This window comes from Chiloscyllium punctatum, chromosome 31 (assembly GCF_047496795.1).
Source record: "Chiloscyllium punctatum isolate Juve2018m chromosome 31, sChiPun1.3, whole genome shotgun sequence".
In the NCBI taxonomy this organism is placed as follows: domain Eukaryota; kingdom Metazoa; phylum Chordata; class Chondrichthyes; order Orectolobiformes; family Hemiscylliidae; genus Chiloscyllium; species Chiloscyllium punctatum.
In genome coordinates, this window is record NC_092769.1 from 66,747,546 (window position 1) to 66,767,078 (window position 19,533).

At 51.7% G+C, this 19,533-nt stretch overlaps 2 protein-coding genes across 3 annotated transcripts in view; one reads left to right on the top strand and one right to left on the bottom strand.

Moving 5' to 3' along the window:
* Nucleotides 1–17,080, top strand: part of snx15 (sorting nexin 15) — a 28,274-nt gene extending 11,194 nt beyond the window's left edge. The window contains exons 4-9 of one of the 2 annotated variants that reach the window (XM_072550909.1): nucleotides 3,533–3,648; nucleotides 4,448–4,682; nucleotides 6,299–6,454; nucleotides 9,784–10,065; nucleotides 14,631–14,755; nucleotides 15,670–17,080. In XM_072550909.1, the coding sequence (XP_072407010.1) occupies nucleotides 3,533–3,648; nucleotides 4,448–4,682; nucleotides 6,299–6,454; nucleotides 9,784–10,065; nucleotides 14,631–14,755; nucleotides 15,670–15,672 (917 nt within the window). In that variant the 3' untranslated portion in view covers nucleotides 15,673–17,080. The remainder of the gene's footprint in view (nucleotides 1–3,532; nucleotides 3,649–4,447; nucleotides 4,683–6,298; nucleotides 6,455–9,783; nucleotides 10,066–14,630; nucleotides 14,756–15,669) is intronic. The other variant, XM_072550910.1, reaches the window with a different exon arrangement.
* A 1,870-nt stretch (nucleotides 17,081–18,950) lies between these two features.
* naaladl1 (N-acetylated alpha-linked acidic dipeptidase like 1) overlaps nucleotides 18,951–19,533 on the bottom strand; it is a 52,609-nt gene continuing 52,026 nt past the window's right edge. Inside the window, exon 19 of the mRNA XM_072551236.1 lies at nucleotides 18,951–19,449. Within this exon, the coding sequence (XP_072407337.1) occupies nucleotides 19,278–19,449 (172 nt within the window). The 3' untranslated portion in view covers nucleotides 18,951–19,277. The remainder of the gene's footprint in view (nucleotides 19,450–19,533) is intronic.

The window sequence follows — 19,533 nt, forward strand, 5'->3', positions numbered from 1 at the left end:
GGAGTGCTCACAAGGATCGGTGTTGGGCCCTCTACTTTTCATCATTTATATAAATGATTTGGGTGCAGGCATAAGAGGTACAGTTAGTAAGCTTGCAGATGACACCAAAATTGGTAGTATAGTGGACAGCGAAGAGGGTTACCTCAGATTACAACAGGATCTTGATCAGATGGGCCAGTGGGCTGAAAAGTGGCAGATGGAGTTTAATTCAGATAAATGTGAGGTGCTGCATTTTGGGAAAGCAAATCTTAGGACTTATACACTTAATGGGAGTGTTGCGGAACAAAGAGACCTTGGAGTGCAGGTTCTTGGCTCCTTGAAAGTGGAGTCACAGATAGATAGGATAGTGAAGAAGGTGTTTGGTATGCTTCCCTTTATTGGTCAGAGTATTGAGTACAGGAGTTGGGAGGTCATGTTGTGGCTGTACAGGACATTGGTTAGGCCACTGTTGGAATATTGCGTGCAATTCTGGTCTCCTTCCTATCGGAAAGGTGTTGTGAAACTTGAAAGGGTTCAGAAAAGATTTACAAGGATGTTGCCAGGGTTGGAGGATTTGAGCTACAGGGAGAGGCTGAACAGGCTGGGGCTGTTTTCCCTGGAGCGTCGGAGGCTGAGGGGTGACCTTATAGAGGTTTATAAAATCATGAGGGGCATGGATAGGATAAATAGACAAAGTCTTTTCCCTGGGGTGGGGGAGTCCAGAACTAGAGGGGCATAGGTTTAGGGTGAGAGGGGAAAGATATAAAAGAGACCTAAGGGGCAACGTTTTCACTCAGAGGGTGGTACGTGTATGGAATGAGCTGCCAGAGGAAGTGGTGGAGGCTGGTACAATGACAATATTTAAAAGGCATCTGGATGGGTATATGAATAGGAAGGGTTTGGAGGGATATGGGCTGGGTACTGGCAGGTGGGACTAGATTGGGTTGAGATATCTGGGTCGGCATGGACGGGTTGGACCGAAGGGTCTGTTTCCATGCTGTACATCTCTATGATTCTATGTGAAGTGTGATGCAGCTGGTCAAACCACTCGGCTTTAAGCAAAGCAGAATTTATTTAAACACTATAGTAGGATCACAAATAAAAGAAAACGTTATTCAGAATAAATTATCTATTAGAAAACACTGACCTGTACTGTCCCAATACAGTAACATCCCATAAACACATCTTTGGCAAAAAGTGAAATTCAAACACAGATTCTGACAGGAGGATGGAGCAACATCCAGAGAGAGACTTCCGAGCAAGTCAGAGGAATCCTTTACTGGAGTTGCAACTCCCCTGGTCTCCAACATCTTGTGACTGTTACAGCTAAAACAAACTGGGGGAAAAAAAACCCTGAAACTGGGAGAAGTGGTCACTCCCCTTCCATTGCTAAGCTGGACCCTTCAGCACCTCTGCCCTTACAACCTCTCTTCAAATCAATCCAAGGAGAATATAACCTTTCTAAAGTGACAGCATCATCTCAGTGGCAAGTAACATTCACACCACACAAATGCCGGGCTATGGCTATCACCAATAAGAGACACACTCACCACCGCCCCTTGACATTCAATGGTGATACCAACACTGAATCCCCCATCATCAACATCCTGGGAGATATCATCGACCAGGAACTCAACTGGACTCACCACATAAACACAGTGGCTACAAGAGCAGGTCAGAGGCTAGGAATACTGCAGAGAATAACTCACCTCCCGACTTCTGAAAGTCTGTCTACCATCTACAAGGATCAAGTCAGGAACGTGATGGAATACTCCCCACTTGCTCCAACAACACTCATGCTCAACACCATCCAGAACAAAGCAGCCCCTGCTCGATTGGCAATGCATCTTTAAGCGTCTACTCCCTCCACCATCGACGCTCAGTAGCAGCAGTGTGTACCATCTACAGGATGCGCTGCAGAAATTCACCAAAGATCCTCAGGCAGCACCTTCCAAAACTATGACCACTTCCATCTAGAAGGACAAGGGCAGTAGATATGTGGGGAACACGATCAGCTGCAAGTTCCCCTCCAATCCATTCACCATCCTGACTTGGAAATATGTCGGCTGTTCCTTCACTGTCGCTGGGTCACAATCCTGGAATTCCCTGCCTCAGGGCATTGTGGGTCAGCCCACAGCACACTGACTGCAGTGGTTCGAGAAGGCAGCTCATCCCCACCTTCTCAAGGGGGCAATAAATGCTGGCCAGCCAGTGACACCCTTGACAATATTCGGGCAGTAGTGCTGAAGACTTGTGCTCCCGAATCTGCTGCTTCCCCCAGCCAAGTTCTTCCAGTGTAGTTCCAACATTGGTATTAACTTGACAAGGTGGAGGATTGCCCAGGCATTTCCTGTACACAAACTTTAACCGGCCAATTACCACCCCATTACTCTCCTCTTGACGGTCAGTAAGGTGATGGAACAGGTCACCGACAGGGCTATCAAGCAGCACCCCTCAGTAACACCCAGTTTGGGAAGCCCCAGGGCCACTCAGCTCCTGACCTCATCATAGCCTTGGGTCAAACAGGGACAAAAGAGCTGCATTCCAGAGGTGACAGTGACAGTCCACCAAGTCCACACTGACCTGCCAAAGGGCATCCCTCAGACACACCCTTCTACCCTATCCCTGTAATATTGTATTTCCTATGGCTAACCTACCTAGCACTGCACATCCCTAGGACAATTTTCCACAGCCAATCCACCCTAACCTGCACATCACTGGGCACTATGGGACAATTTAGCACGGCCAATCCACCCTAACCTGCACATCCCTGGGCACTATGGGACAATTTAGCACGGCCAATCCACCCTAACCTGCACATCCCTGGACACTATGGGACAATTCAGCACGGCCAATCCACCCTAACCTGCACATCCCTGGGCACTATGGGACAATTTAGCACGGCCAATCCACCCTAACCTGCACATCCCTGGACACTACGGGACAATTTAGCACGGCCAATCCACCCTAACCTGCACATCCCTGGGCACTATGGGACAATTTAGCACGGCCAATCCACCCTAACCTGCACATCCCTGGACACTATAGGACAATTTAGCACGGCCAATCCACCCTAACCTGGACATCCCTGTACACTATGGGACAATTTAGCACGGCCAATCCACCCTAACCTGCACATCCCCGGACACTATGGGACAATTTAGCACGGCCAATCCACCCTAACCTGCATATCCCTGGGCACTATGAGACAATTTAGCACGGCCAATCCACCCTACCCTGCACATCCCTGGACACTATGGGACAATTTAGCACGGCCAATCCACCCTAACCTGCACATCCCTGGACTGTGGGAGGAAACCAGAGGGGAGACATGCAGACACGAGGAGAACGTGCAAGCCCCACGCAGTCAGCCAAGGGTGTAATTGAACCCAGATCCCTGGCGCTGTGAGGGAGCAGTGCTAACCACTCGTTCCTGCTCTAGCTCTCTCTCTCTCCCCGACTCTGGCGTTCTAGCTGGGATGGGTGTGTGCTGTGCTCTGAGCCCGGCTCGTGTCAGGAGCTGACCTCTCTCTCTCTCTGCTCGCTGTCGCAGGACGTTTTGAAGAGGCTGTTATCGAGGAGAGACGTCGGTGTGCTGAGGAGATGCTGCAGTTTACCATTAACATCCCTGCCCTGAGCAACAGCCCACAGCTCAAGGACTTCTTCAAGGTATGTACTGCCTGCCTCCACTCCCCCCCACCTTCCCCCAACTCGAAACAAGGTCCTCCCCCCTCTCGGCTGCCCCTGGAGAGGCTTGTGTCTCTGTGCAAACAGCACGTTTGCATAAGAATAGGGCACCAAAGGCCTGTCAGGCAGAGCGAGGCAGCTGAGGGGGGTTTCCTGAGGTGAGGGAAGAAGGGATGAGGCAAAGCAGGGGAGGGAGTGAGGCAGAGGAACAACAGAACAGCTGAAGGCAAAGGAGAGGGTTTGGTGTCAGTGAGAAGGAGGGTGGGGAGGGGGATGGAAAGGGTCATGAATGGGGGAGATGGAGCAATTCAAGGGGGTGAGGGAGTTGACAAGGGTGGGGGGGGTGAGGTGAGTGAAAGGGGACGAGGTGAGGAAGAAATCGAGGGCAGTGAGGCGAGGGTGGGATATATTGGCGGCGAGCTGAGGAATAGGATAAGTAGTGGGGAGCGATGTGTGGGAGGGGGGTAAATTGAGGGAAGGTGGGGTAAGGGGGTTTAGGGGGGGTGAGATGAGGGAAGAGGGGTGGGGTGAAGGGAAGGGATGAGGTGGGTAAAAGGGAAGGGGGCTGGGTTATGGAAGGGGTGGGGTTATGGGAAGGGGGGTGGGGTTATGGGAAGGGGCTGGGGTATGGAAGGGGCTGGGTTATGGGAAGGGGTGGGGTTAAGGGAAGGGGGTGGGTTATGGGAAGGGGGTGGGGTTAAGGGAACTGGTGGGGTGAGGGAGGCAGCTTTGCGAGTGTGGCTGGTGTAGTGGTCCTCACTGTCTGCCTCCTCTTTCTCCAGATGGAGAGGTTTCCCGCCCTCTGGAACTCGGTGCTCCTCAGGATCCCTCCAGTCTGCCTGCCCCACTCATCCCCCTGCCCTCAGGAGAGGGCAGGACCCCAGAGTGGTTTCCCAGGCAATCACCAGAGTCCAGGCGATACTCCCAGCCCCCGACCAGGAGTGAGCAGGAGGTAGGAGGGGAGGCAGCCGAGCCAGAGCCCCTCAGTGCAGCCCAACACATACACCACTCTCAGGGTAATTACTTCCCCACTGCAGCGAGGCCTTCACTGGGGTACACTGGAATTAGAACAAAGAACATTCCAGCACAGGAACAGGCCCTTCGGCCCCTCCATGCCTGCGCCAATCCAGATCCTCTCTCTAAACCTGTCGCCTATTTTCTAAGGATCTGAATCCCTCTGCTCCCTGCCCATTCATGTATCTGTCTGGATACATCTTAAATGATGCTATCATTCCCGTCCCTACCACCTCCACTGCAAAGTGTTCCAGGCACCCACCACCCTCTGCATGAAGAACCTTCCTTGCTTATCTCCCTTAATCTTTTCCCCCTCACCCTGAACCCGTGACCCCTAGTAATTGAGTCCCCGACTCTGGGGATAAAGCTCCTTGCTACCCACCCTGTCTGTACCTCCATGATTCTGTAGACCTCTATCAGGTACCCCCCCTCAACCTCAGTCTTTCTAATGAAATACTCCTACTATACTCAGTCTCTGCTCATAGCCATCACCCTCCATACCTGGCAACACCCTGGTGAACCTCTACTGCACCATCTCCAAAGCCTCCACATCGTTTTGGTAATGTGGTGACCAGAATTGTTCGCAGTATTCCAAATGTGGCCGAACCAAAGTCCTGTACAACTGTAACATGACCTACCAACTCTTGTACTCAATACCCCGTCCGATGAAGGAAAGCCTGCCGTATGCCTTCTTGACCACTCCATCGACCTGCGTTACCACCTTCAGGGAACAATGTAACGGAAACCCAGATCTCTCTGTACATCAATTTTCCCAAGACTTTTCCATTTACTGTATAGTTTGCTCTTGAATCGGATCTTCCAAAATGCATCACCTCGTATTTACCCAGATTAAACTCTATCTGCCATTTCTCTGCCCACCTCTCCAATCTGTCTATATTCTGCTGCATTCTCTGACAGTCCCCTTCACTATTTGCTACTCCACCAATCTCAATGCCATCTGCAAACTTGCCAATCAGACCACCTATACCTTCCTCCAGATCAACTGTGCTGAAATGTGGGGAGAGTGTGATGGGACTAGGGAAGGATATGGCAAGTTTGCTTGGGGATATGTGTGGGACTGATGAGGTGCAAGAATGTGTGGGAATAGGAAGAGGGTGTCGGTGGGATTGATGCAGGCGGTGTGTGAGAGTTGGGGGGGGCAGTGAACAGGGTGTGACCGGCATTGTGGGGAGGGAGGAGTGGCTATGAATGATGCTTTTGTCAGATTACTCTCCCACTTTTCCCAATATAATTTCTCCTGGCTTTCTGTCTTGTCAGATTATCACCTAACTTTTCCTGATATAAATTCTCCTAACTTCCTATGTCGTCCGATTAATCTCTCATCTTTTCCAACATAAACTTTCCCAGTTTCCTGTGTTCTTGGATTACTCTCTCGCTTTTCCAAATCTGAATTCCCTGGCTTTCTATACAGTTGGATTACTGTATCACTGTTCCCAATCTGAACATTCCTGGTGGGAATGATTCAGACTCCTTACCCCTAGATTTGCAGCCCATGTCCTGCATTAGTGTGCCTGCCTTTGGTAGTGAGGGGGACCCTCCCGTTGACTCCCGATTTGAACAGTTTGTCCAGGTTCTAAGTGCGGCTCTTGTGTTGCAGATGAACCGGTTCCTGAACACCGGCAAGTGGAGGAGGCAAGTTCCCTGTTCGACTTGGACAACGAGGACAAACAGGAGGAGAACCAACTGCGGTCTGGCTCCCCACTCTCCAACCACGAGCTGGCCTTGTTTGATCCCTGTGCTAAGGACGGTGTGGGTGAGTTCAGACCATTCGGAGACCGATCAGCTGGGAATCGCGAGTGTCCCTTGGGACCAGGTGCCAGGTCACCCCTGGCAGCTGGGACAGGTGTGGGGGGGCAAAAGGATACCCAGGGTCACAACAAAGACCAAATCAGCCCTGCTTTCACACTTCCATTCAGCTACAAGGCACCAGGATATTACAGGACTTTGAGACTGTCAGGGAATGTACAACATGGCACACATACACAGTAATGCTCTCTCTACATTGCCCCCCATCAAACACTCCCCAGAACGGGGTTAGATACAGAGTACTGTTCCCCCCCTTCAAACACTCCCCAGGACAGGGACAGCACGGGGTTAGACATGGAGTAAAGCTCTCTCTACAATGTTCCCCATCAAACACTCCCCAGGACAGGGACAGCACGGGGTTAGACATGGAGTAAAGCTCTCTCTACAATGTTCCCCATCAAACACTCCCCAGGACACGGACAGCACGGGGTTAGATACAGAGTAAAGCTCTCTCTACAATGTCCCCCCATCAAACACTCCCCAGGACAGGGACAGCACGGGGTTAGATACAGAGTAAAGCTCTCTCTACAATGTCCCCCCATCAAATCAAACACTCCCCAGGACAGGGACAGCACGGGGTTAGATATAGAGTAAAGCTCCCTCTACACTGTCCCCATCAAACACTCCCCAGGACAGGGACAGCACGGGGTTAGATACAGAGTAAAGCTCTCTCTACACTGTCCCCCAATAAACACTCCCAGGGCAGGGACAGCACAGGGTTAGATACAGAGTAAAGCTCCCTCAACACTGTCCCTCATCAAACACTCCCCAGGACAGGGACAGCACGGGGTTAGATACAGAGTAAAGCTGCCTCTACACTGTCCCCCATCAAACACTGCCCAGGACAGGGACAGCACAGGGTTAGATACAGAGTAAAGCTCCCTCTACACTGTCCCCCCATCAGACACTCCCCAGGACAGGGACAGCACGGGGTTAGATACAGAGTAAAGCTCTCTCTACACTGTCCCCCCATCAAACACTCCCCAGGACAGGGACAGCACGGGGTTAGATACAGAGTAAAGCTCCCTCTACACTGTCCCCCCATCAGACATGTGCTAATTGTATTCCATCATTCCCTTTGGTGATGGACGTGCCCATACAGTGGGATATATCTTTAAAGAAGGCATGTTCTGATATCTGCCTGGGGCCAGGAATTCTGTCATGTCCCTCTGATGCAGATTCCCTTGTCCTCAAAGCTTAAGATCAGCAGCTCAGTGGGTGAACAGACATCCTCCCAGGCTTCCATAGCCTTGTATCCCCCCAGGCACTTCCACACACCTCCCCCAGCCCCACCACCTCTCCACAATGCTGCCTCCTGCTGGCAGGGTTGGTGATTGCAGCATTGGATCCTCTGAGTCTACCCGTGTGCCGAGGTGCCGAGTGTTTGGGCTGGGTCCCGGTAACCCAGTCAGAGCTGGAGGCTCAGTCGGTGTACGTGGCTGAGTGACTGTGACTCTGCCAGACCGGTCCAACCCCTGAGCTCCTCTCCTGACCTCTCTGATCAGGTGCCTCATCCACTGGAACTTGCCCATCGTACAAAAAGAAAATGGGATACTGGAAATCTGTAATAAACACTAAAATTCAACTCAGCTGGTCTGGCTGTGTGTGTGTGTGTGTGTGTGTGTGTGTGTATGTGTCTGTGTGAGGGGTGTGTGTCTGTGTGTGTGTGTCTGTGTGTGTGTCTGTGGGTGTGTGTCTGTGTGTGGGTGTGTGTGGGTGTGTGTGTCTGTGTGGGGGGTGTGTGTGGGTGTGTGGTGTGTCTGTGTGTGTGTCTGTGTGGGTGTGGTGTGTGTGGGTGTGTGGTGCGTCTGTGTGTGTGTCTGTGTGGGTGTGGTGTGTGTGGGTGTGTGGTGTGTCTGTGTGTGTGTCTGTGTGGGTGTGGTGTGTGTGTCTGTGTGGGTGTGGTGTGTGTGTCTGTGTGTGTGTCTGTGTGGGTGTGGTGTGTGTGGGTGTGTGGTGTGTCTGTGTGGGTGTGGTGTGTGTGTCTGTGTGGGTGTGGTGTGTGTGGGTGTGTGGTGTGTCTGTGTGTGTGTCTGTGTGGGTGTGGTGTGTGTGTCTGTGTGGGTGTGGGTGTGGTGTGTGGGTGTCTGTGTGGGTGTGTGTTGTGTGGGTGTGTCTGTGTGTGTGTGTGGTGTCTGTGTGTGGGTGTCTGTGTGTGGGTGTGTGTGTCTGTGTGTGTGTGTGTCTGTGTGGGGGTTGTCTGTGTGTGTGTGTGTGTCTCTGTGTGTGTGTGTGTGGGTGTCTGTGTCTGTGTGTATATCTGTGTGTGCATGACTGTGTGTGTGTCTGTGTGGGGTGTGTGTGTGGGTGTGTGTGTGTATGTGTGTGTGTGTCTGTCTGTCTGTCTGTGTGTGTGTGTGTGTGTGTGTATGTGTTAGTTAGTTGACCGGATACATCAATACTGATCTTTCCTCCAAACTGGGATGTTGTTGGTTTTGACGAGGGCAGTTCAAACCAAAGGGAAGGTACGAGATAGATTGGCACCCAACAGAGTTTAAGGGTGAAAGGTTTCTTGGTGCTTTTGCCAAAGGGATTGGCAATTGGGCAAGTGAAAGAAGGAATCGTCCACTTAACAATCGGGTCACGGGGAGTGTTGCTGAGACCTTGAGGTGCTTGTTCTTAGCTCCTTGAGAGTGGAGTCGCAGGTTAGATACAGAATAGGATAGTGAAGAAGGCGTTTGGCATGCTTCCCTTTGTTAATCAGAGCATTAAGAAAATTGATGTCATGTTGCGGCCATACAGGACATTGGTTTGGCTACTTTTGGAATACTACATTCGATTCTGGTCTCCCTGCTATAAGAAAGATGTTGTAAGGTTCAGAAAAGATGTTGCCGGGACTGGAGGGTTTGAGCTACAGGGAGAGGCTGATCAGGCTGGGGCTGTTTTCCCTGGAGCGTCGGAGGCTGAGGGGGGTGACCTTACAGAGACCATGAGGGAGTATGGATAGGGTGAATAGCCATGGTCTTTTTTTCTCCCCAGGGTAGGGGAATCCAAAACTCGAGGTTTAGGGTGAGGGAAAATATCAAAGGGATGCAAGAGGTTGCTTTTTCAGGCAGAGGGTCGTGTGTGTGTGTATGGAATGAGCTGCCAGAGGGAGTGAGGGAGGCCAATCCCGTAGTGCGTGTTATCCCCAGAACACACACTTACTCGCTGCTTCGGCTGGATGTCAGTGTGTGAGAGGGGTCTTGGACAGTGACAGCCCAGAAGGGCCAGGGTTTGGTCTCCCCTTGGTGAATGAACGAGTAACATTCTCAGATGGGTTTCTCTGTGTCGCAGACTCTCTGCCTGATCTGAGCCAACGGTGGAGCAGCCTCCCAGCGCTGAACGACAAACAGCCCGAAGACCTGGAGAGGAGACTCCTGCACCTCAGGGTGCAGCCAGAGGACCGGCTCCTTCCCCCCGTCAGCCTGGGTTCAGATGGTCTCAGTGATGCTGATTACCTGACTACAGCGGCCGAGTGGATCAACGAGGCGCTGCAGAAGGAAGCCAGCCAGGAGTACGGAGCGGCATTCAGCTGCTACCGCAACGGGGTGGACATCCTACTGAAAGGAGTACAAGGTGGGTGGACGACTCACTGTCTCGACAGGAGAGAACCTGGAGGGGGGGGCTGTCTCTCACAGTCCTCAATATCAACACTCCCTGTTCCTCCCTCCAAACCTCCCCCCCCTCCACCACCAGAGCCCAGAGCGACCGAGAGCAGTGGATTTCAGGGTTTGGAAGTCATGTCAAAGTGAAAGAGAACAGTCACCCTGGAGGTATCCCTTTGCGCTGATAATGGGTGAGAGCAGCTCAAAGGCAGAGGCACTGCGGCCATGTTCCAGGCCTGCCTGCTAGATCTCACACAAGAGGGGGATGAACAAGATCGGAGGGAAGGGTGAAACACGGGAACTAAAGCCGAAACTCCGAGAAACCGGAGGAACTCAGCAGGTCTGGCAGTCTCTGCAGACAGAGAAACTGAGTTCATGCCTTGGGCCCAGCGATGGCTTCAGAACTCGGGTGAAATGGAGGGATATCTACTTGAAAAATAACCTTGCCCTTGTTTAGACATTTTTATTCAGTGTGAGATCACTGGCTGGGCCCAGCATTTATTGCCCATCCCTAGTTGCCCCTTCAGAAGGCAGTGAGGAGCTTCTTTCTTGAACCGCTGCCATCCATGTGCTGTGGGTTGACTCACAAACCCCCCAGGGAGGGAATTCCAGGACTTTAACCTAGCGACAGTGAAGGAACATTGATATATTTCCAAATCAGGATGGGTCGTGACTTGGAGTGGAACTTGCAGGGGGTGGTGTTCCCATGTATCTGCTGCCCTTGTCCTTTGAACTGGAAGTGGTTGTGGGTTTGGAGGGTGCTGTCTGAGGATCTTTGGTGAATTGCTGCAGTGCGTCTTGTAGATGGTACACACTGCTGCTACGGAGTGTCATGGGGGTGGAGGGAGTTGTGGATGTGGTGCCAATCAAGTGGGGCTGCTTTGTCCTGGATGGTGTCAACCTTCTCGAGTGTTGCTGAAGGCAAGTGGGGAGTATTTCCTCTCACTCCTGAGGTGTGCCTTGCCCATACTGGGCAGGCTTTGGGGAGGGTCAGGAGCTGAGTTACTCGCTACAGCATTCCTCGCTTCTGAGCTGTTCTTGTAGCCACTGCATTGATATGGCTGGTTCAGTTCAGTTTCAGGCCGATGATAATTCCTGGGGTGAATGGCAGGTAATAATTGACTCACGGAATGGAATCAGGAGAGAGTTGGGTTAACATAGGGGAGGTTCAGAGGTCCTTCAGAAGTCTACATTGGGAATACTCAGTTGTTGTCATGTGAGACGTTTGAGAAAAAATGATATCTGTGTATACTTGTGGTGTACTTGCTGCTGTTAGTAAGAATCTATGAATGTAAGTGTGGACCATCCACTCAATGGTCCATTCTGTTGGCTCACCAACCCCCCCCCCCCCTCCCACCCAAAAAAAAAACCCTCTTACACTGTTTGTCCCATTCTAGCGTAAACAGCCAAGGTCTTTTCCCCAGGGTAAGGAAGTTCAAAACTAGAGGGTATAGGTTTAAGGTGAGAGGGGATAGACTTAAAAAGGACCGAAGGGGCAACTTTTTCTGGCAGAAGGTGTATGGAATGAGCTGCCAGAGGAAGTGGTGGAGGCTGGTACAACTGCAACATTTAAAAGGCATCTGGATGGGGACATGAATAGGAAGGGTTTGGAGGGATAAGGGCTGGGCGCTGGCAGGTGGGACGAGATCAGTTTAGGATATCTGGTTGGCATGGAGGAGTTGGTGTGTTTCTGTGCTGTACATGTATGATCTCTCTCTCTCTCTCCCCCTCCCCCCATACATCCCCTCCCACAAATGCACACCGCACGCACACACCACCCACGCACACACCACCCACTCACACACCACCCACTCACACACCACACACGTACCACACACACACACAGAGCACATACACCACACACACAAACAACGCACACCCCTCAGCCCCCCCCCCACACACACACTGTACACACACCATGCACACACACTGCACCACACACGCACCACACACACAGATCACACACCCCACACACATCCACACACACACCCCACACACACACCCCACACACACCGCACACACACACCCACACACACACACCCCACACACACACACCCCACACACACACACCCCACACACACCGCACACACACACCCCACACACACACCCCACACGCACATCCACACACACACCCTACACACACACACCGCACACACACACCCCACACACAAGCACCACACACACACCCCACACCCCACACACACACTCCACACACACATCCACACACACCCCACACACACACTCCACACACACATCCACACACACCCCACACGCACACTCCACACACACATCCACACACACACCGTACACACACACACCACACATACACACACCACAGACACCACACACAGCCCACACACACAGCCCACACACACACCACACCACGCACACACACATCGGCCACACACACACACTGCCCACACACCTACGCACACACACCACACACATCACACACACCACACACAAACACACACGCACTCCCCACACGCACTCCCTACACACATCACACACACACCACACACACACACCACACCCACACACACCCCATACACACACACACCCCATACACACACACCCCACACACACTCTGCCCCAGCTTTCGAACCCTCCTCAGAGGGGCGGTGTGGTACTGGTCTGTGTGGTACTGGTCTGTGTGGTACTGGTCTGTGTGGTACTGGTCTGTGTGGTTGATGATTAAATGTACAGAGTGTGTGTGTAAACTGTTGGTGAATCAGAAAGTTGGCTGTATATGTGGGTTCACTTCCTGTAGGTTCAGTAATGCCTTGGGCTGTTTGTTCTGGAGCAGACACACCCCACTCTCAGAACGATATAGCACAGGAGACCATTTGTATCTCTGTCAGCTCTCTGAATTTGCAGTGCCCTGAGTCGTGATCCTGCCTCTCCCCACTTCTCCCTCTGATCCTGCTCGCTTTTCCTGTGTTAATCCCATTTCCTTCCTGGATTAAACCTTTGCTCCCCCACCTCCAAACACACGCACCCCCCACACACCGCACCCCCCACACACGCACCCCCCACACACGCACCCCCCACACACGCACCCCCCACACACGCACCCCCCACACACGCACCCCCCACACACACCCCCCCCACACACGCACCCCCCACACACGCACCCCCCACACACACACCCCACACACACACACACCACACACACACACCACACACCACACACACACCCACACCCACATACACACACCACCCCACACACACGCACCTCCACACACACACACACACACCCCCCCACACACACACCCCCCCACACACACACGCACCCCCCACACACACACACACCCACACCCACATACACACACCACCCCACACACACGCACCCACACACACACACACACACCCCCCCCCACACACACACACACCCCCACACACACACCACCCCACACACACACACCCCACACCCACATACACACACGCATCCCACACACACGCACCCCACACACATACACACACGCACCCCACACACACGCACCCCACACACACGCACCCCACACACACGCACCCCACACACACGCACCCCACACACACGCACCCCACACACATACACACACGCAACCCACACACACGCACCCCACACACACGCACCCCACACACACGCACCCCACACACACGCACCCCACACACACGCACCCCACACACACGCACCCCACACACACGCACCCCACACACACGCACCCCACACACACGCACACCCACACACACGCACACCCACACCCACACACCCCACACACACGCACACCCACACACACGCACACCCACACCCACGCACACCCACACCCACACACCCCACACACACGCACACCCACACACACGCACACCCACACACACCCAAACCCACACCCACATACACACACCACCCCACACACATGCACCCCACACACACGCACCCCACCCCACACACCGCCCCCCCCCCCCCCCCCCCAAAACACATACACACACACCCCCCACACCCTCTCAGCGCGTTCCCGGTCCCAGCTCCTTGCTGTGAGGAAGTTGTTCCTTCTGCTTCCCTTGCTGCTTTAACCAACAAATCTGTGCTATTTCGTTCTCAATTCTCGCTGCCCAAACTTGTAGTGGTTTGAACACCTCGGTCACATCTCCTCGTGACCTTCTCTCCTTGCTTACTGAATAGTTTATTGATCACACTGTCAGTCTGTTCCAGCTCCTTTATTGCCCTCAGTACATCTGGTCCCAGGTCTCGCTGCTCGAAATCTCTCTGAAGAATCTTGACTTTTTCTGGATGATGTCTCTGTATATCCTTCCTAATGAAATTAAGCATTAGACCACGTTGGTCTGACTCATTGGGAGTGAGTGTTCCACCTGGGAATTGCATTTCACAAACTCATGGCTCCAGAAGCTGCTATCTGTACACCAGGATGGTGTGAGTACAGGGATACACAGTCACAGGGGAGCCGGCTGCTGGACTATGGAAAAGGCAGGGGTAGCATTCTGGGATCTAATGGGCCCAAGGGCCTGATTGATTGGTATGTGTCTTGTTGTTGGTAGGTGACCTGAACACTGAACGGCGCGACGCGGTGAAGAAGAAGACGGCCGAGTATTTGAAACACGCGGAAGCCATTTTCAGTGAGCACCTGATGGACGGTGTGTCAGAGGATGTTGCTACAAACTCAGTAAGTATCGCTCGGAGAGAGACAGTCAGGGTCCGGAGAGTGGTGTCCCTGTCCTGAGGCGGGTTTGATGGGGAACAGTGTAGAGGGAGCTTTACTCTGTACCTAACCCCATGCTGTCCCTGTCCTGGGAGTGTTTGATGGGGGACAGTTTGAAGGAGCTTTACTCTGTATCTAACCCCGTGCTGTCCCTGTCCTGGGGAGTGTTTGATGGGGAACAGTGTAGAGGGAGCTTTACTCTGTATCTAACCCCATGCTGTCCCTGTCCTGGGGCGGGTTTGATGGGGAACAGTGTAGAGAGAGCTTTACTCTGTATCTAACCCTGTGCTGTCCCTGTCCTGGGGAGTGTTTGATGGGGGACAGTGTAGAGGGAGCTTTACTCTGTATCTAACCCTGTGCTGTCCCTGTCCTGGGGAGTGTTTGATGGGGGACAGTGTAGAGGGAGCTTTACTCTGTATCTAACCCCGTGCTGTCCCTGTCCTGGGGAGTGTTTGATGGGGGCAGTGTAGAGAGAGCTTTACTCTGTATCTAACCCTGTGCTGTCTCTGTCCTGGGGAGTGTTTGATGGGGGCAGTGTAGAGAGAGCTTTACTCTGTATCTAACCCCGTGCTGTCTCTGTCCTGGGGAGTGTTTGATGGGGGCAGTGTAGAGAGAGCTTTACTCTGTATCTAACCCTGTGCTGTCCCTGTCCTGGGGAGTGTTTGATGGGGGACAGTGTAGAGGGAGCTTTACTCTGTATCTAACCCCATGCTGTCCCTGTCCTGGGGAGTGTTTGATGGGAGGACAGTGTAGAGGGAGCTTTACTCTGTATCTAACCCCGTGCTGTCCCTGTCCTGGGGAGTGTGTGAGTGATGTGAGTAGAGGGTAGTTTCCGGCAGTCTGTTTGATTCCTTGCCAATCCACTGTCTGTCTTTCAGTGACTCAGAAGGATTGGAGAGAGCAGCATCACAGTGAAGATCACACATCTGAGGGATGGATGAAGAGATATCTATCCAGTTGTGCCTGAAAAGGTCGATGAACAGCGTTTTTAACCAGTTCCCTGCTTAGAGACATCAGCTCAGCGAAGAGGCTGGGGACACAGCTTCCCCGAGGCTGAGAATGGGGTTCTCCCCCACATCACCCCCCCCGCCCCCCCCCCCAGCATTCTCACCCTAATGTTGGGATGTGTCAGTCAGGGGAGGGCTGGCTACAATGAGCTGCCCTCGCTGTTGCGAATGACTCTTGGGGAAGTGCAGTTTGTATTGTGAGACGTTGGGCTGTCGGTCCCTGAGGTGAAATTGGACAGTCCTCACTGCCAAAGCTAACAAAACATCGCCTTTATGTCCCTGAATTTCTCCAGCTTGTACACTGACGAATTACCTTCAATGGCAGTGACTGCTGTTCAGAAGTGAACATGCCTTCGCAATGCTTCCCCCAGCCAGACCCCGCTTTAAGACAGTTCATCAGCTGTTCGAGGCCTTGACAAAGTAACAAATGTTTTCCCCTGGACACTGCTGCACCCCACCTAACCCCAAGCCAATGGGCTGCATCTTTTATATCACTGACAGGGCAGTTTGCAGCATCTTGCCTGGAGGTTGGCACCTCTGACAGTGCGGCGCTCCTTCAGTACTGACCCTCCGACAGTGCGGCCCTCCCTCAGTACTGAGCCTCTGACAGTGCAGCACTCCCTCAGTACTGACCCTCGGGACAGTGTGGCACTCTGTCCATAAACTATCTCTGGGTGCCAGTTCTTTGCTCTATTTTTGTCAGTCCCTGTGCATACCACAGTTCCTCTCTGTGTTTCAGTCCTAACCCCACTACGCCCCCATAGCCAGTCCTTGTCAGTGTCCTTCCCTCTCTCTGTGGTTCTGCCTTTCTCGTTCTCCCTTTTTCTGTCTGTCTGTCTCTCTCTCTCTCATTCTCCATCTCTGTCTCTGTCAGTGATCATTGAAAGTTGATGGTACGGACAGAATGTGTTTGGAGACCCCACGACCATGATGTATTCGTCACTGAGGACCGTTTGTATTTCCAGCTGAGCTGTTTCCTAAACCAGTCTGCTTGCCTTCATTCTGGCTTGCTGTGAATGGTGAGCAGTCCCTGCGTTCTGTCATCCTACATTTCTCATTTTCCCGGGAATATCTAGCGTTGCCCTCTGTCACTCAATCCTCCTGGTGCAGTCACCAGTCAGTCCCTTTACTCACCTTCAGGGCATTGTCTGACCTTCCCCACTGCCACTTCCTTGCATTTCAGTGCCTTAAATGTTCATGTTTCCCACTGGGCTGATTATTTTGTGATTGTGTACATTTTAAGCACTTGGTACAACTCCCAAGTAAAGTTACTCTGAATGCTCTGGCTTGTTGATTCTATTCTGTTTCACATTTTACTCTTTTGCATCATTTTTAATCCCACTCCGAATGGTAAGGATCGGACTGGAGTATGCTGCATTTATTGCCTATCTGTAACTGCCCCTTAAGGGATGAGCTACCTCCTTGAACAAACGTAGTCTATTGGCATAGCTGTACCAACAGTGCTTTCAGGGAGGGAGAAACAGGAATTTTACCCAGAGACACTGAAGGAATATTTCCAAGTCAAGATGGTGAGTAGCCCAGAGGGAATTTGTACAGGGTGGTGTTGTCATATATCTGCTGCCCCTGCCCATCTCGGTGGGAGAGGTTGTAGGTTTGGAACCCACAACCCATGACTGAGTTTAAGAGTGGCGAGGGTGACACAGAGAATCTGCAGAGGGATAGATATGGGTTAAATGATTGGGCAAAAACTCGGCAAGTGGAATATAATGTGGAGAAATGTGGCACTTCAGCAAGAGTGGGTGAATATTACTGAAATGGAGAAAGACTGCAGAATGCAACGGGACAGAGGGATTGTGATCCATGAATCACACAAGGGTTGCATCCAAATTCTGCGGGTAATAGCAAAGACAAATTAAAGGTTGGCCTTTATTTCAAAGGGAAAGGATAATGAAAATTAGAGCGGTTTGTTCAAACTATATCAGGTCCTAGTCAGAATACTTTGCCCCCCTGTATCTGATACCAAGAATGGAGGGACTGCATTATAAGGAGAGGTTGAGCAGATGGACTGTGTACTTATTGGGACAGAGAGATCCAATCTGATTGAAACAATCAAGATCCTTAGGGGACTTGACAGTAGAAGGCAGAAACATTTCTGCTTGCGGGAGAGTCTCTGACCAGATGAAGGGTTTGCACATTTTAAACAGAGATGAAGAGGTATTTCTTCAGTCAGAGGGTAAATCTGTGGAATTCTTTCCCACAATGGGCTGTTAAATATATTCAAGGCTGAGATGGACAGATTGTTAATCAGGAAGGGAATCGAGGGTCATGAGAAGTAGGCAGGAAAGTGAAGTTGAGAGGATTATCCGATCAGCCATGATCTCTCTGAGTGGCAGAGCCCCCATGTCCTATGGTCTTATAGGTCCAGTCCAGTTTATTTTCTGGTCAATAGTATATAGAACATAGTGTGACCATCAGCAAACATGCCCACTTCTGACTTTATGATGGACGGAAGGTCATTGATGAAGCAGCTGAAGATGGTTGGACCTAGGACACCACCTTGAGGAATTCCTGAAGAGACTCTAGCTTTGCTGGGGCTCTGTGATGCCACACTCAGTTGAATGTAGCCTTGATGCCAAGGGCTGTCATTTCACCTCATCTCTGGAATTCAGCTTCTTTTGTCCATGTTTGAACCAAACCTGTAATGAGGTCAAACTGTGCATGGCTGAGCAGGTGCTGCTTGATAGCACTGTCGATGACCCCTTCCATCACTTCACTGACTACTGAGAGGAGACACATGGGTCACTAAGTGGTCAGGTTCAATTTGTCCTGCATTTTATGTACAGGACTTACCTGGGCAATTTTCCAAATTACTGAGTAGATGCCAGCGTTGGAACTGCACTGGAAGGACTTGGCTAAGGAAATGGCAAGTTCTAGAGTACAAGTCTTCAGTCCTATTGCCAGAATGTTGTCAGGGCCCATAGCCTTTGCAGCATAGCAGTGCCTTCAATCATTTCGACATATAAAATGCAATTACTTCATATTGCTGAGATGGGTCATCTAAATTGACACTTCTGGCTGAAGGTGAACACCTTGTCTTTTGCACTGAGCTGAGATTCCCCCATCACTGAAGATGGGATTATTTATGAAGCCTACTCCAAGCGAGTTGTTTAATAGTCCACCACCATTTATGACAGTATCTGGGAAGACCACAGAGCTTAGATTTGACCTGGTGCTTGTGGAATCACTTAGCTGTTGCGTGCTGGTCCATGCAAGGTCGAAGGTCAGCACAGAGGGGTCATAAGGTAGTGGTCAATGCAGGGCAGGAGGTCAGTGCAAAGTGAGGTCAGCACTGAAGGGTCATCCCAGAATGAGATGTCAGTGTGGAGTGATAGGTTAGCACAGTGCACCACATTCTTGAGGGTGAGAGGATGTGTAAGATGGAACAGCAGGAAACCCTATAACATCATTTTTTTATTGTGGTTACTTGGTTTCAATGAAAGGCTGCCTAGAGATGCCTGCTAGATCACAGCCTCCAGGGTTGAGGCTGCACTCTCCAGAGTGTAAGTAACTATCGTGAGGTGCTTCCGAACATCATCCCAGGCATTTCCATTGGCCAGGGCACGCTGGTAAGCATCGGCTAGTCCGGGAAATGTTTCCACATCTGAATTCTTTGACGCGTAGATGACGTGTCTGCAGAAGGAATAAATGAAACTCACTGTTGAAGGAATGGGCAGAATGATCACTGGACAGAGTGCAACGTGGTGTGGGGAGGGT